The sequence below is a fragment of the Passer montanus genome, unplaced genomic scaffold, assembly GCF_014805655.1.
Source record: "Passer montanus isolate IOZ18808 unplaced genomic scaffold, ASM1480565v1 scaffold99, whole genome shotgun sequence".
NCBI lineage: Eukaryota > Metazoa > Chordata > Aves > Passeriformes > Passeridae > Passer > Passer montanus.
In genome coordinates this window covers 1,803,357-1,818,015 of record NW_024375367.1, presented here as the reverse complement: position 1 = coordinate 1,818,015, position 14,659 = coordinate 1,803,357, and the positions used below count along the sequence as shown (strand labels likewise).

Sequence of the window (14,659 nt, the reverse complement as noted above, 5' to 3'; positions counted from 1 at the left end):
TAGCCCAGTCAATTTTAACAGTTTCCTAATATATTGTGAATCTCTGGGTAATACAATCAAATCCACTGTAGTGACTTGATATTACTAACTATCGTCCTTTTCCATTTATATTTCCTAATGCTGCAGTAGGGCTCTTAAATACTTACCTTTCTTTTAAGATCCTAAGAATTTAAATTTGCTAACAATTTGTCTCCTGCTTAGTAGGTGATTGTTTCAAAATTAAAAATATGTGGGTGTGTTCTAACATTATAAGCTTGCATTTTTACAAGGATATAAGGTAGTAGACCTAGTAGATATACAGTTTTCTTTTAACAAAGTTTGTTGTTTGGGTTGGGGTTTTATTTCAAAGTACTGATCTTGCATTAAAATAGGTCATTAAAAAAATTAATGTTGATCTACTCAGATTTTATAATTCTATTTTTAGGAAGATGTTCTCTTTGTTGTGAAGATGCATTTCACTTGCTGAGACTTGTTTGTGTGCATTTGAGAGCAGAATTTAGCCTTGACATTTTTGAAAGATACATGTTCTTAACTGGAGCACATTTCATCTATTTTGTCATAGAGCTGGTGACAGCAACAAACATACCCCAACCAAGCAAGGGATCCTTGGTGGAATCTTTTGCTACTCTCTAAAAGAGCATTTTCTAGAAAGAAAGAAAGGAAATAAAAATAGGAGGATATGATGCTTTGAGTTATTTTAGGAAGACAAAGGGCTTTGGCAGGCATCTGGTTACTTGCGTGGGCTCAATCAACTCAGAAGCTGACTTCCTCATCAGTCACAGTGAATTACAGCCTCACAACACTCTTGCAAGAATAAATACATGTTATTTGCTCCATTATATCAGCAGATTGAGCAACTCAACTCACAAGGAACGCCACTAACTGCCTTTAATGAATCTTAGTCTTACTGTATCATAACCTTCAGTACAGAATCTTCCCTTCTTCTTGGACATCTGCCTTGAGGTGGAAAGAGCCTCCCCCCTAGTACAAATGGGCTGGGAATTTTGATACAGATGTAGCATCCCAGCACTGCCATAACTTTTAGCAACTTTGAACTTCAGAGTGGAAATATTTCTAGGAAGCAAAGCTATTACTGATGAGCAAGAGCTGATCTTTCATCTGAGCCAGCAGCAGTAGCAAGTCCACACTGGCCTGAGGACTAAATGTGAAAAGCCTTCTATCCAGACTTCTTGGGAGTGTGCTGAGTGTATTGACTTACTGCCCTGTGCTAAGGAACACGCTAGGTCAGGGGGATTTGACAGCTTGTATTATTATTAATGAGATATAAGACCTTTCACTTCCAGGTCATCTGTTTGAAGTCCAGACAAACATTATCAACATCTGTTTTGTGACCTATGCAATATAAGCCTTTTCTCTCTTCTCAGACAAACTAACAGAAAGCATCATAATTTGACCAATTTCCAAATGAAAAAATTTTAGATGATGTCATTAGAGGGAATTGGAATAGTGCCAAAATTTGTACTACACACAGTTACAATTGAAGTTGTATAGCAGTACAAAAAGAAAAATTAAAAAAGATAAATTATTTGGCCCGTGGGGAAATTTTCTATTCCAGGTTTTAACAAACAGCTCATTTACATTTCTGAAATTATGTTGAAGTCTCACATAGTATCAGATGCAGCAATAAAACCACTAACACGTCAAGGAACTGCACCTAAAGCCACACAAAAACTTGCAAAATAAGTAATTTTTATGGAAAACATATATTTTGACTCATATTCAGAGGTATAATACACATTTGAAATTTATAGACATACATTCTGAGTTACAGTAACACTTCTTTTGGCCAAAGTCTGACAAGGAATTTTCTTTACAAGAGTTGACCAGTGTAGGACAATCTCTGGTACACAAAGCTGTTTGAAACTTTTTCTTACTTATTCCTAAGGAGTGAAGGAGGACCATATTTTCTTGAGTTTTCTTCTGTTGCCATTCTCAAAATGTTAATAATATATGTAGCCTTATTTCTATTGGTTTTGTTAACAAACTAAACAGGTAGACAAACAGAAGGTTTTCTTAATGAAAAAAAAAAACAAACAAACCTAAGTCCACAAACTTGAGCCTCTATATTGGTTTTGTTAACAAACTAAACAGGTAGACAAACAGAAGGTTTTCTTAATGAAAAAAAAACCAAACCTAAATCCACAAACTTGAGCCTCTACTGAGAAGGCAGATTTTCAAATTATTAGATTTTTCAGGCATATAAAAATAATGCATTTGAGGCCAACCAGAGAAATTTTTGTTGCATTATCTGCTGTTAGAGTAATGGATTGAAGAAAAGACCAAATTGCATTGCTATTGTCTCCAGCAGTGACCACAGCCTACTCAAATTAATCTTCCTCCCTCCTGGAGAACAAAGGACAACAGTGGTTCCAAGGGTGATATCATCTTCCCTCTCCAACTCTTCTCCTCCTGCCCTGATGTGTCCTCTCCCATGGGGCTGGGGGAGCCCTGTTGTCCATCACATTCTCTCCTTCTCCTGCAGCAGTTGCCATGCACGCACCAGTGCCTCTGATGGTCTGGAGTGGCCCAGAGGGCAGAAAGCAACAACCATAAGGGAAACCCAGCAAGAACTGTAGCAAGTACACAGTGGTGCTTCCTAATAATTCCGTCTCAGCCTCTAACAGCTTGTACCTCTGATACTTCCAGAGCCAGAGGTAGTCTTTATCAGCTTGCTCACTGTTTTCCTTCTTTCTTTCTTTCCTTCCCATTTTATTTCTCTTCTCCCTCTTACACTCTCTTTTTCTCTCAATCTAGAGGTGGCTAAGGCACCTTAAGCTTTGCCATACTTTATGCTTTTTTCAAGTATGTTTATCTATGTGCACACACAAATAAGTCAGTTAAGTAACAAATATAAAAGTTTCAACAGAAAATACAAAAAAGTCTTAATATTTCTCCTAGTTTTTCAAGCTTCCAAATGGAAACTCTTCACTGAATTCAGCATGCACTACTAAGTATTTTTTTTTTTCCTTTCAAACTTCATTATTATTGCAAATTAGCATTCAAGATAGGAATTTCATTGGGGCAGTTGCTTGTTTGGGAAAGTGATAGGAATGTGGAAGAAGAGTGATTCCGTTTCCCATTCTATGATAGATACGTAACCACATAAGCCTTTTACTTCCAAACATGGAAATTTAATTCAGCCAGATTTTCGTAGTTTCTGTTTTTTGTGTATTCAGATTTTGATCCTCAAGTCTAACTATAAAAAAGAAAAACATATTTGTTTAAGTTTAATTTGGAGTGTAGATTCAGGCATAAACTGAAAACAATTATACTTTTGATATGTAGTTGGCTTTCACACTAAAAAAGAAAAAGGCCCAGAGTTTCTATAGCATACTATTTTTAGACAGCTCAGTGTTTATTCTAATCATTTTTTCCATATTACTATCCAAAATATCTTAATATTTTATAAGGTGGTTGTCAGTCACATATGATAGTGTTCCTAAGCACAGCTTTGAAGAACTCTTCTCTTTGTACCTTAGTACAGCAACTCTGTCTGGGCATCTTCAGCTTTTCAAATGACAACCAGATTTCCTGCTTTCCTAGCTTTAAAATTAAATCAGTTCAAACTCTGTTGGACTGTATTGATGAGTGGCTCTGAGAGTGCTTCATGTTTTGTTACTGTCCACTGATAACAGTGTATTTAACTTGTTTTTCCATACATTACAAAACTCTTTTTTGAAATTTCTCAGGCTGCAAAATTGGACTACAGTGGAGCCTCTGACTTCACAGATCTGTAGCTTCTCCCTTTTCCTGACGTGCCACACCCTGGATGGAACTGGTTAGTCCATCAAAGGTCAAGCAGCTGAGCTACATGATATATAGGAGACTCTGGGAAGACAGGCCTAGACATAAGGAATCTCCACCATTTTGCATCTTATTTCTTCTTCACTATGTAATTGGTTCCCATGCAAATATCCATTTATTCTTCACAGGAACATATTAGGACTGGCCCACCATAGATTAGTTGAAGGAATGTTTTCAGAACTATGTTGACAGTATCTATGTTTAAACTAAGTACTTTCACTGACCTTTGAACAGGACTTTTTTTGCCTTTCTTTTTTTCCTCTGAAGCCAATTAGATCAGCCAAGAAGACGTTTGGTTAGTCTTGGTTTAATTAACCAGAAATTCTACCAGAGGTGGCCTCATCCCATGCTTTTAGCTCGGCTTTCTAAAGAAACAAGGTTTACGTAAGCACACCCTGTTAGTCTCTGTCATTTCTGAACCTGGAAGCCATTTTGAACAAACTTTTAAACAAGAGTAGACTTGAGAAGCAATAAAATTCCAGCAATGGAATCAGGTTGTTAAGGAAAAAAAGGCTGAATGACAGAGCCTGCCACATCACTGCTCCTTTCAATAGGTACCAGAGGATATTTGTGGAAGAGTCTTTTGAATTGCCCCAACTGTAGGAATGCAATACATGCAGCAAACTAGTAGACAGAGTTGCACTAGAATTGGCTCTGGTGTGGTTTAGAGATACTGATATTTTCAGAAAATTTAGAAGTTAACAACTGCTGCATCTCAAGTGATTTTTCCAAATATACCTGTCAAGTTATACGCTGATCCGACAACCTATGTCTTCATTCCCACACAGATATAGGAGTTACTATCTATATAAGTGAATTTTAAAATATCATGAGCTATCTGAACATAATATTTCTGTTCGCTCTGGTCTCAAGAAATACAACACTTACAGTTTTTCTGAAGAGCTTTTCCATAATGGAGACTGGAAGGAATGAAAGCAGAAGGGCTTATTTCCTTAAATTTCTAATCAATCAAGCCCTATGGGCATGACAAGGTACACAAACTGGACTGTATAAGATACCTGTCAAGTCTGGTTTGCTCAGACTGGCATCTGGGATTTGATCCCTTGTGTTCCTGACTCGTTAGCTCGAGTTCCTGTTTCAGTGGTATAGAATTATATCAGGCTTTTCTCTCTGCTTTCTCCTTTCTTCTTTAAATGAACATTAAACATGTTATTCTTTTGAACATTAAATATATGCTTTTCTAAGGTATTTTTTTCTGTTACTTTTCAATTAAATAGCTAGCTACAGTGACTCTCCCAGAGACAAAAATTGTTACTTATGTGAGTGTGTTCAGCATCACTTAAGGTTTTCTAGGTTGAAAATATATTAAGTTTTACCTGAGAATGAGGAGGGAGCTAGTGCAGGTCCCGCTGCATCAGTGTAGAATACTCACATCTGGATGCACCGTTTAACAGTCAAGTTCTTAAGTTTCTAAACCATCTTACTTTACTCAGTCCTTCCAGGGTATAGCTTCAGGCAGAGCACACTGTGTGAATCTAATTTTGAAGTGGCAAATGTGTGCATTGCAGTAGTGAGGTCCCGATTCCAAATATATACATTTCTGTCCAGATGTAGATCATTAGGGGGAGTCTTGACTATTATTAATACCTGATCGTCTGGGAGGTTGGCACTTGGACACGTCCTGGAAAAACTCTAAAGCCATGTAAGCCATTCAGAACGTCAGCACATTCAGGAGTTCTCATGTGTGCCACAGAGTAAATTTGACTTTACATGCAAAAGGGAGCAAATGTTGTGTTTCTGAGTTACTTTGAGCTGTTAGACACGCAGCTAATTGCTCCACAGGACCTTCAGTGGTTCAGTAAGACTGACTTTGGTTTCCTGTTGAGTTTGTCTTTGCATATTCTCTAACTATTCTATTAAGTGGTTGCTTTCTATCACACTTGGAACAATATAAAGAAATAGTTATTCCTAGGAATGTTGGGAGGCATGTTTTCCCTCAGGAAGAAGTACTATTTAATATTTTTCTTTTAATGACACCAGGAAAGTATAGAATTTAAAAAATAATAATTTACCCGTGAAGGTGCATATGTCACTTAATTCAAATATATAGGTATGTATATGTTTGAGATAAAATTACTTTTTTCTTCTCAAGCAACGCTATATTTAACTATTTTCACAATCTCATCAAAATTATGTAATTCTTTCTTACTATTTTATCCACAGTTATAATATGCAAGATTGTTTTTATTTACATTTTCTTTTTAATCAAACACATTTGCTTGCTGTTATGGCAACCACTTAAGACAATTGAATTGCTGTAATTGTTTAGTCATTGTTGTTGAAAAAGATCATTTAAGCTGATCTTTGATGTTAGTAGTAGTAGTGTTACATGCTTTATGAAGGAAAGGGGGGAAAAGTAGGGAAAATCTTGAATATCGGGGCCTATCCGCACTGGCTATGACATTTAAACAAACAAAAAAAAAAGTCAATCCCTCTCTCACAATATGAAACATATGATTGTGCAGGAGTAAAAAGCCAACAAAATAAGCTTGGATATCTCTGAAAAGAGGGGAAATGGATTTGGGGTATTATTCAGTGGTGGAAGAGAAAACCAAGATTATAGTCATATTTAGACTTTGATTCTGGTTTTTGCATTTAAAAAGTTGTGCAAATTATCTTTAATGAAACTGTTGAAAGTAATGAGTAAAGGGAGCTGTATTTGTACATTCGTATAAGGGCCTTGGCTTCAGTGAGGTTACTGCTTTCAAGTATTTGCTATAGCGGAGAACAAATTGGGGGCAGCCATCCTCATGTAAGTTCAATATATTTACTGCAGAAATCTTTTTAAAGGGTAGTTTGAATCAAATTTATGATGACAAAGAGAACAAAAATAGACTAAATTATGTGAATTGTTTAGGCATCTTACCTTGTTTACTTGTTATTTACTTGGCACTGCATGTGTTATATTAGATGTTAAATGGTTGAAATATTTTTCAAACCAAAGAGCTTTTCCCAAAGGATCCTGGTACCTATACTTCTTTCTACTTCCATGCTATGTGACTTTCATTTCAAGAAACTCTGAAGTTTTTGTGTGCTTGTGCATGCGTTACATCTGATATTTTTAAGTATAAGGATTTTTCTACATTTCAAATACAACTCAGTGCCAGATACACCTGGCTTTACAGTCAAAGTGCTGAGGAAATTTCAGTTGTCTTATTTCAGGTATCTTGTGAGTGATTTTTAGTTATTATTCTTATTATCTAAAATTCTTGTTCATGTCATATCAAATTACAGAATTTAATTTATGCAAACTATATTACATAGTGAAAGTATTGGTTTCAGTTAATCTATGTTGAATGTATGTATATGAAAAAGATCTATATACTTTTTCTTTTAAACCAGTATCAGTTAAAAATTAAATATGCCAACACCCACCTGTTTTTTTTCAGAGCAATTACCATCAGGTTGTAAAATTAAATTGGTTGAGCTGATTGGATATGTTTTCAAAGTACTTGTCCTAGCTAATACTTTTTGTTTCTGGGTAATCACCAAAATTTTATTTTAAAAGTTAGACTTCCAGGCCTGTGGCAGGTAAATGTCTTTTTTCATAATTCAGCATATAAAAGCATATACCTGACCCTCCTTGGGAGTAATTGTGCCCAATCTTCTTAGCAGATATACCTCCAGTGTAATTTTCAGGCCCATGAATGTAACACGTGTTTAGCTCTTACAGCTAAAATGACAATTTATGAAAATGAAAATATATTAAATAATAAGTTCAAAATACCATTCTTTAGCAGCTTTCTTTAAGAGGTGTAATTTTACTGATATTCCATTAGCAGATAACAAACTTTAAACCTAACAGAACATTTGATTTGCTTTACTTGAACTTGAAAAATACAAAAGCTAAGTTACAAGAACAGGGAATGAAGTCTCTGTTTAACAAAAATTACGCAGGGGAGCAGGGAAGTTACATTCTGCTTTTATTCACTGGGACCTTCTAATTTCGCAATTATTTACTTTTGGAAAGAAAATATTATTTTAAAAGGTAGATGTGTGGTAGAGTTTATTTTAGAAATGTAAATCACATGTGCTGACCACAGGGATCAGGCAAAAGGGAAAAATCACCATTTGAACAGATTGCTAGACCTGTGGTGTCTGAAGGGATTTCTGGACTCGTTTTAAGGCCAGAACTTCTCTGGTAGGTCGCTTTCTGTTGCGGTCGCCCCGATAGCTTCGGAGAGGTTGGGAAAGGTATTGAAACGATCCTTAAAGAGAGATGCTTTTGCTTAGAGTCCCAAGAGCTGACAAGCACCCTAGACACGGGTCCCCCTCCACAATCCCCAGCTTGTTGGGCGAAGCGAGGCAGCCACAGGTTGTCTTTTCCCCCGGAGCGGGAAGGGCAGCGCGCTCGGTGCCGCCCGCGGTCCCTGCGCTGCGCGGGGAGCGCCCGGCAGCATCCCCGGGCGCCGCTGCTGCGGCTCCTCTCCCCCGGGCAGCACGGCCCTGGCCCCGGCCTTCTCGGGGCCGCAGCCGCGCTGGAAATGAATATTTACATCCCCTGGAAAAGCGCAGCCCGCCACCGCCGAGGGGCCGGGCGGAGGCTGGAGCCGAAGCTCGTTATCCTTCCCGAATGCGAATGAGCCCGTCCCGCGGCTCTTGGCTCAGGTGTGCTCAGCTTTTGTTTCATTAGATTATCAATTGGGTTTGGGAAGGAGACGCAGAGCTTCCCGATAGCTCGGTGCCATATGGAAAATCTGCGCTATTTTGATTATGCTCTATGTAAACATTTTAATATCGGATCCTTAAAATCCAGAGACTATCCCAAAGGGGATTAAAACATAATCCTCTCTCTCTATAGCTGTAGTGGATTAATTTCGTATTCTCTCAGTGGCTGGCTTGCTCCCTGAAGGCTACAACAAAAAGACTCAGTGCTCCTTAAACATGCTATGGAATTGCAAGTTGTAATTGGAGATTTCCAAAGGACAAGTGTAAAAATGAAACACTGCTAATACCGATTTTTTTTTCATTTTGTGCTTTAAGAAGAGGAGAAGTCTGTAAAGATATTTTTAAACTTAGTTTGAACATCCCCTTTCCTAAAATCCCATAATGTGACTGCTATTTATTTTGGTTTTGGGGTTTTTTTTGTTTTTTTTCCTTTGTTCGTTTGTTTTTTGGTGGAGTTTTTTTTTGGGGTTTTCTTTGTTTGTTTGTTGGTTTGGTTTTGGAGGATTTGTTTTGGTTGGTTTTTTTCCCCGGAAAAAAAAAATAAGAAAACCTTTTCTCATCTGCAAAGTACAATAATGCTTATTCCTTGTCGCATTGTGCTATCCCTGACATGTTTACCTTGCAACAAATCTAGGGTGTCATTTGAGTAGAATGCAGGGCAGATGCCAAGGTACCAGTTTGGGAGGGAGCTCGGAGACTTTTCTCGGGAGGAGTAGAAAGCCAGAAATCCCCGATTTCCCCTGCCTTCAGGAACGGGCTAAGAAGCGACTGTTCCCTTTGCCTCCACGTTCACCCCTGCTTTTGCAGCTCTGCCCCCTGCTCCAGTCCGCGAGGGCGCATCACCCGCTAGCCGGGGCGCACCATTGTCTTCGCATGAATGGCAGATTATAGGGTTTGGCCTTTTGGCCATTAAATAGCGGTGGCTTTATTTTTATTTTAGCCACACAACACTAGGGAAAAAGAGGTAATTGGATTAAATTGATGTTCTTCCTTCTGGGATTCAGCAAAGCCCACAAACGCCTCCTTAAAGTGATAGAATATCAGGTCGTTTCCAGGACGCGTCTTTCGAAGGCACTTTTCTCCCCGCACAAAGGCCCGGGAGCCCATCACCCTGCACCGGGCCAAGTGTGCCCGACAAGGGACAGAGGAGGGGTAGGGCGCTCTGCTTGAGAGGGCAAGTGCTTCTGCAGGGCAGGGAACCGCCGGCTGCCCAGACCCCCCTTCTGTAAACACAAAGAAAGGGGGCCTGGGGAATAGAAACCCAAATCCACTTGTAATCGTACAAGAGAATCGGGCGTAATTACTTGAGCAACCTAGATGAAGATTGATGAGGCTTTAAAGCGGCGTTTCGGATCGATCACCCTGCCCTTTGGAGCCTCCAGCCGGGCTTCCCCGGCTCGGATCGGCTCCTTTCCCACCGCCAAGGGAGGGAGAGAAGATGGAGGCGAGACTGGGAGAGCAGCAAGGCAAGCCCGGCGCATGTGATTCCGATCAGCTGACTGGGGTCAAGAGGCTACCTCGGTTTATTAGGAGGTGGAAAACAATAAAATGAAAGAAAATAGAGTTTGTATCAATATTATCCCGTCCGCCACGCTGGGCTGCTGAAAGCTGTCACTGAAACTGTGCGTTTTAGCTTCCCCCTGTACGCACAGCAATCCCTGCCTTCCTCTTTATTTATTTTGCAGCGTAAATGACAAAATATTGTGCAATAAGGGCTCAAATTGGGTGTTACAGTAAAGTAAAGCATTAACAACATGACAGTTAGATGCGCCGATACAGGAGTAATTTGGGCTAAGTGAGTAATTTGAAGTGCTGCTTGCAAGAGCTGGTAGTGCAGTGCTGGGGGAGGAGGAGAGGGCGCATCCGAGGCGCTGGCCCCGGTGCGAGCCGTGGCCCCGGGCTCGGTTCGGCCGCGCCAGCGCCCGCACGGCGCTGCTGGAGGGGCGAGCGGCCGGGGACGGCAGCGGGAGGCTCACGGCTCCCTGCCCCCTGAGCTGGGGTCCTCTTATCGCAAGGGAGATTTTTTTTTTTTAGGTGTGTATAACAAGCAAACCCTGTTTAGTACCTCCTGAGATGGTCAGTTTGCCAGTTTCTGAAAGGTGCATCAGTCAGGTGATGCACCCAGCTTCTCAGTACTGGAGTTGTATTCTTTATGTGTCGGATGCGTGTTTGTACACCTATGTGGCTTTGTGTGTTTATGTATGTATATACAAATTATCCCACAGGCTTTCGTGGTTAAATCTAGAAGAATATTTCATACATAATATTTTCTTCGAAGCAAGTAAGCTTCCTAAACACGGCCGCTGTCAGCTTTAACAGAAGATGGCATTGATATTGAAAATAAGATGGTTAAAAAGAGATCTTCTTGTCTTTTGGATTGTTTTGGGTTTTGTTTTCTTGAGTTAAAATCTAACAGTTTGTGTGGAGAAGGCTGCCTTTTACAATAGGTTTTCCCCATCTCATCTTTTGAATGCCCGTGAAAGCATGTTGTTAAGGAAGATATTTGAGCGAAGTATTGTTACAGTAATTTTAAAAGGATAAGCGGCAGCGAGTTGAAACAAAAAATATTTTGCCGTAAATGTATTTAATGATGCTAGCCTTTATGTGCACGGGGAATTAAAATAGGTGCCAAAAAAAAAAATTTAAAAAAAAGGGAAAAAAGTCCCCCAAACAACAAAACCCCCCGGCATTTGGCGTTACTTGTCCGAGTCGAGGCCTGGATCCAGACTTAAAAATAATGCCCCCAGGCCTCGCAGGGTCAGTGTGGCGGGCAGGGGCTGCGGGCTGCCCTGCAAAAAAAAAAAAAAAAAGGGAAAAAAGCCCCCCAAACAACAAAACCCCCTGGCATTTGGCGTTACTTGTCCGAGTCGAGGCCTGGATCCAGACTTAAAAATAATGCCCCCAGGCCTCGCAGGGTCAGTGTGGCGGGCAGGGGCTGCGGGCTGCCCTGCCCTGCGCCCCCGGCCCGGCCCGGCCGCCGCGGGGTCCCTGGCCTGCCAGATCGAAGCGGTGCGGAACGCGCCGCCGCTATCGCACATAAACAGTGATAGCGTTAACGAGGAGCAAAAGGGCATGAAAAGAGAGGGGACCTTCTTCTAAGAGGCAGCTATTTTTCACCCTAACCCCTCTGAATTTCGCTGCTGTGATTTATCTCGCAACCCCGGAGCTCACAAACTCGCTCGTGCCCCGGCCGCGGAGTTCAAAGCGCTGGCCGCGGGCAGGAGGGGAATGAGCACGGCGTTTACAAACTGGGTTTACGAGGGGGCTCGCCGGGCGCTGGCTCGGCGGAGGGAAGGGCCACCGGGGATGGGCCGGCCGGGCGCCTCCAACCTGACGCCGCTGCCCTTGCCTTGCAGGCCCCGTGGTGCTCAGCACGCCGGCACAGCTCATCGCCCCCGTGGTGGTGGCCAAGGGGACGCTCTCCATCACCACCACAGAGATCTACTTCGAGGTGGATGAGGATGACTCGGCCTTCAAGAAGATCGACCCCAAGGTGAGCGCGGCGGGCGGGCGGGAGCGGTCGCGGTCCCCTGTCCCGGCACACGTGCGCCGGGGCCGCCCCCTCATTCCAAACTCCGCTCCTGTCTGCCGCCTTTCGCTGCATTTAAAGGAAAAAGAAAAAAAAAAAAGCGCAATGTATTAATGATGTTAAATCCTCTATTACGGCAGCGTACGCGTTTTCCAGCAGCCTTTCGCGCGGTGCCTTTGTATGAACGTGGTCAGATTTAGTAGTTAAGCCAATTGCTCTGAAATCCCTGGAGGGAGCAGCAGTCCTAGCCCGCAGCCTTCCCGAGACACAGCAGAGGGCTTTACGCCTTCCGAGGTTATCGGAGAATCCCGTTATTTCAAAAACGTTAGTTTCCACTTAAGAAAATACGGCGCATTTTGTAAACACTTTGCAACTACTGAAATGAAAGTTAATTCTTGTTTTCTGGGGGAAAAAAGAAAATGGGGGAGGGGAGAATAGACATGTACCGAAGACTTGGTTCCTGGGAAAGCTCTGTTTTTTTCTGAAGTCATCTACTACTACCAATTCCCCAGCGCCGCCCCACTTCCCCCTCCCTTCCGTGAAAACCTCCAGCCCAGCCGCAACAGAGCAGGGAGGGGTGCGTGACTTGAGCGGAAACCTTTGCGTGGCTTTCTCCCCGCGGGAACGGCGCGGGGGATGCCACGCGGGGGAGGAGGGGGCAGACGGAAGGGACGGGTCTAACAGGGCGCTCCTCTCGTCTGCATGTCTTTTTATTCTTATCGCCCTTGCTTTATTTCTTTGCTATTGCTCTGGGAAATGTTGGAAGAGAGGAAATAGGAGAGGTACTTTTATAAAGACTTTGGGGTTTGGGGTTTTTTTAATGAGAAATATTATAAATAATGTCCTAGAGAACTCCTCGTCTGAATACGTTCGTAATGAAGTGATTTCTGTTTGGCGAATAATTTGTCAGACTGGGGTAACAAGTTTCTGTCAGAATCTCTGGGTATAACAGTTTCGCTAAAGAGCACCCGCTGGAAATAGTTGCTAGTGGGTGTCACACAGGAGATCGGCCTCTTTCAGCACTTGTTGACTGTTAGGACCCTAATCAAAATCCGCCTTTTTAATTTGCGTTTTGACTTAAAAGCCATTTAAAAGAAATGCATCCTGAGAGGGACCAGGCAGTGCGGTACACACGGGCGGCTTTGGATTGCGTGCAGTTTTGTAAGCACGCACATGTTATTCCCTCTGAATGCCCTGGGAGCTGAGGGGCTTGATTTCTGCGAGTGGAACTGGCAATCTTATCACATTCGTAACGGATTTGTAGGTCAGAAGTAATATTGTTGTTCACTTTATTGGTGCTGGCTCTCACCTATAAATTTTATTTTCTGCTTTATTAGTACCTGCACCAAATTGCTAGTTTTATCAGGATCACTGCTTACTCAAAACACTGCTTCACAGATACGTTGTGTTTCCTCAGCTTTGTCCAAAAGCCAGCAGAAACACAACAGCACCGTATAATAAACTCTTCAAAACAGACTTCTTTCCTGACGGCTGAAAAAGTGTAACTGTGTTAATAAGTACTCTGGTGTCTGACAGTTGCTGATGGGTGATCTGGAGCTAAATTCCAATATGTTTGTGCAACCAATACTTCCCTATTCTACAAAACTATTCAAAATGCAAAGTCAGGACTCTGCCCTTAAGTTTTCTGCTTTACAGGGTTTAAGCAACTATCTGCAGAAAGGCAAAATCCACAAAACATAGCTGCCTCTGGTTTTTCAAGTGGAAAACTTGATCCGATATTGAAACGCTTACCCATATGCATTTTACTTCATTTATTAGCTTGTAATTAAATAAATCAGCAACAGAAATTAAAATCTAAATCACAAAAAGTAATTATCCAGTGTATTTCAAGTGCATTTTCAAATATATAATTCCAATATTCAAGCGTTATTATATAAGCAGAATCCAAATTCCTTTTGAATATATTTAAATAACATTTCAAGTATATTTATGGAATGTTAGAAATAGAACAAGCAATATATATGAAACGAAAAATGTAAACTTGTTAAGTTCAGACACTTCAAAAGACAATTAACAAAAGTACCGTGATAAAATCTACCTTTTTAAATGGTATCTTCTTTTTTAGCAGAAAATGTCCTTGAAGTATCCAAAATGGCAATTTAACTTCTGTTCACCAAATCACAAAACACCAACATCCACAATTTCAAAGACAATGTGAGATCACAATATTTGATACAAATTAAAAGGTACATTAGGGTTTGTTCAGGTGGCATATCCAAATAGCTTTTACTCACAGAAGGTTTACATAAAAATACCGGGTTTTGTTATAATCCGTTGGTACCGTTTTTAGGCAGAATGGTCACAATCAAATTACGGCCAATTTTCCTTTGAAAAAGACACACTTTTTTTTCTTTCTTTCTTTCTTTCTTTCTTTCTTTTTTTTTAAATTTATTTTTGTTTTTCCCTCATTTGTTCAGGTGGCATATCCAAATAGCTTTTACTCACAGAAGGTTTACATAAAAATACCGGGTTTTGTTATAATCCGTTGGTACCGTTTTTAGGCAGAATGGTCACAATCAAATTACGGCCAATTTTCCTTTTCAGGTAGCACACTTTTTTTTCTTTCTTTCTTTCTTTTTTTTTTTTTAATTTATT

The 14,659-nt window shown here is 40.9% G+C and overlaps 1 protein-coding gene across 10 annotated transcripts in view; it reads left to right on the top strand.

Annotated features, from left to right (window-relative positions):
* Window positions 1–14,659, top strand: part of NBEA (neurobeachin) — a 453,154-nt gene that overhangs the window by 293,270 nt on the left and 145,225 nt on the right. For all 10 annotated transcript variants that reach the window (XM_039696621.1, XM_039696630.1, XM_039696627.1 and 7 more), the window contains one exon: window positions 11,871–12,007. In XM_039696621.1, coding sequence (XP_039552555.1) covers window positions 11,871–12,007 — 137 coding nt within the window. The remainder of the gene's footprint in view (window positions 1–11,870; window positions 12,008–14,659) is intronic.